Genomic DNA, 1344 nt, shown 5'->3' with positions numbered 1-1344 from the left:
CAGCAGCGGAGCCACTGGCTACCTGGAGCTGTCAGACTGGCCAGAGGTGGCGCCTGACCCCTCCGTCCGAAACGTCGAAGTGCTTGAGTCGGTACGTCAGCAGCATTCGAAAGCAACTTTGCTGAAGGCACCCGTCAGTGCAGAATATTAGCCTGAAACAGAAGTATTTAAATACTGTTGGTACGCTGTACTGAAAAACGTTGATGCAAGTGAACATCTGTGTTGCTTCTCTGAGCCTGGAAACGGCACATTCGTAAACCTGCACGGTGCTTGCTCTTCTCAGTTAGAGAAGTGGATCAGCTGTAGGCCACTTCTGCATGGTTCATGGATTTAGTGGGCTTTTTTCCCCTTCCATCTCACTTCTGATTTCATACCTCTGTATTCACTGTGCTGCAGTATATTAGTTGCTTTTAATGATGAGCGTAGCTGGACTAATGAAGTGGGAGCTGAGAGGTGGTGTGTTTATCTACAAATCCAATTCTAAACAGAAAAAAATTAGGTAATATAAAAAAAGGCAGCAGCAGGGGGAGAATTTATGTATGTTTTGAGTTGTAAAGTTTGGAAGAGACTAGGGTTTACATTTTTGATCATCTGGTGAGAATTAGGAAAATTAGGAATTAGGGCCATTTACTAACAATAGCTTTTTATTAGCAGATTGGAAACTCTGAGGCAACTTAGTGCAAGTGTGTTCTTGTACACTTTTCAGGAAAAGAGGAATTTGTTTACAAACTTTTGAAAGCTTTTACGGGGAGAATTTGAAGGCAATCAGCTCAAGCAGAGAATTACAAATGATAGGGTTGGCATGAAAGAATGTGTGAAGGCACCTTTGTCCACAAAAACAAATGTACTGCAGGAAATTGGAGTAACATCCATCAGCAGTGTAACAGAAGACCTCTCTCTCCAACCAGTTAAACCTCAAAATATGAAAATCCTTTCATCATGTGTGTTTTGCAAGTATTTTCTCTGGAGAGTGTCTTATTGGCATTAATTTTGTGATTCCTCTAATACTGCATGTTCCTACACAACGTATGTGACTGAAGCTGAGTTGCTAAGCTGCAATCCACAGTTAAATTTTCATTGATATCCAAAAGAATATTGTTTTGTTCAAATAACAGTTGCTGAGTAGAGCATCACAAAGATTTAGCAGCTTTTGGTGGTTAAGAGGAAGCCAGTGTGTCTCTAGAGCTCTACACCATTGCAGGTCACTGTTAGAGCTCTTTCAGAAGTTAGTCTTATTGCAGATCAGAGCGGTCACTGAGTCAGACATATATCACTATTCTGATATAGTGGTCTGCCTAGTTTTTTGGGTGTTTTTCCTGGCCTGAATTTTCCTTCTGCTTCTCC

General features: G+C 41.3%; 1 protein-coding gene across 1 annotated transcript in view; it reads left to right on the top strand.

Moving 5' to 3' along the window:
• Positions 1–1344, top strand: part of LOC103775212 (AP-3 complex subunit beta-1-like) — a gene marked incomplete at its 5' end in the record, with an annotated part of 82859 nt that overhangs the window by 28280 nt on the left and 53235 nt on the right. Inside the window, one exon of the mRNA XM_008942655.1 lies at positions 7–91. Coding sequence (XP_008940903.1) covers positions 7–91 — 85 coding nt within the window. The remainder of the gene's footprint in view (positions 1–6; positions 92–1344) is intronic.

Source organism: Merops nubicus, unplaced genomic scaffold (genome assembly GCF_000691845.1).
Source record: "Merops nubicus isolate BGI_N331 unplaced genomic scaffold, ASM69184v1 scaffold17696, whole genome shotgun sequence".
In the NCBI taxonomy this organism is placed as follows: domain Eukaryota; kingdom Metazoa; phylum Chordata; class Aves; order Coraciiformes; family Meropidae; genus Merops; species Merops nubicus.
Note: the sequence above shows the minus strand (reverse complement) of the source record. Positions and strands in the feature narration are given on the sequence as shown.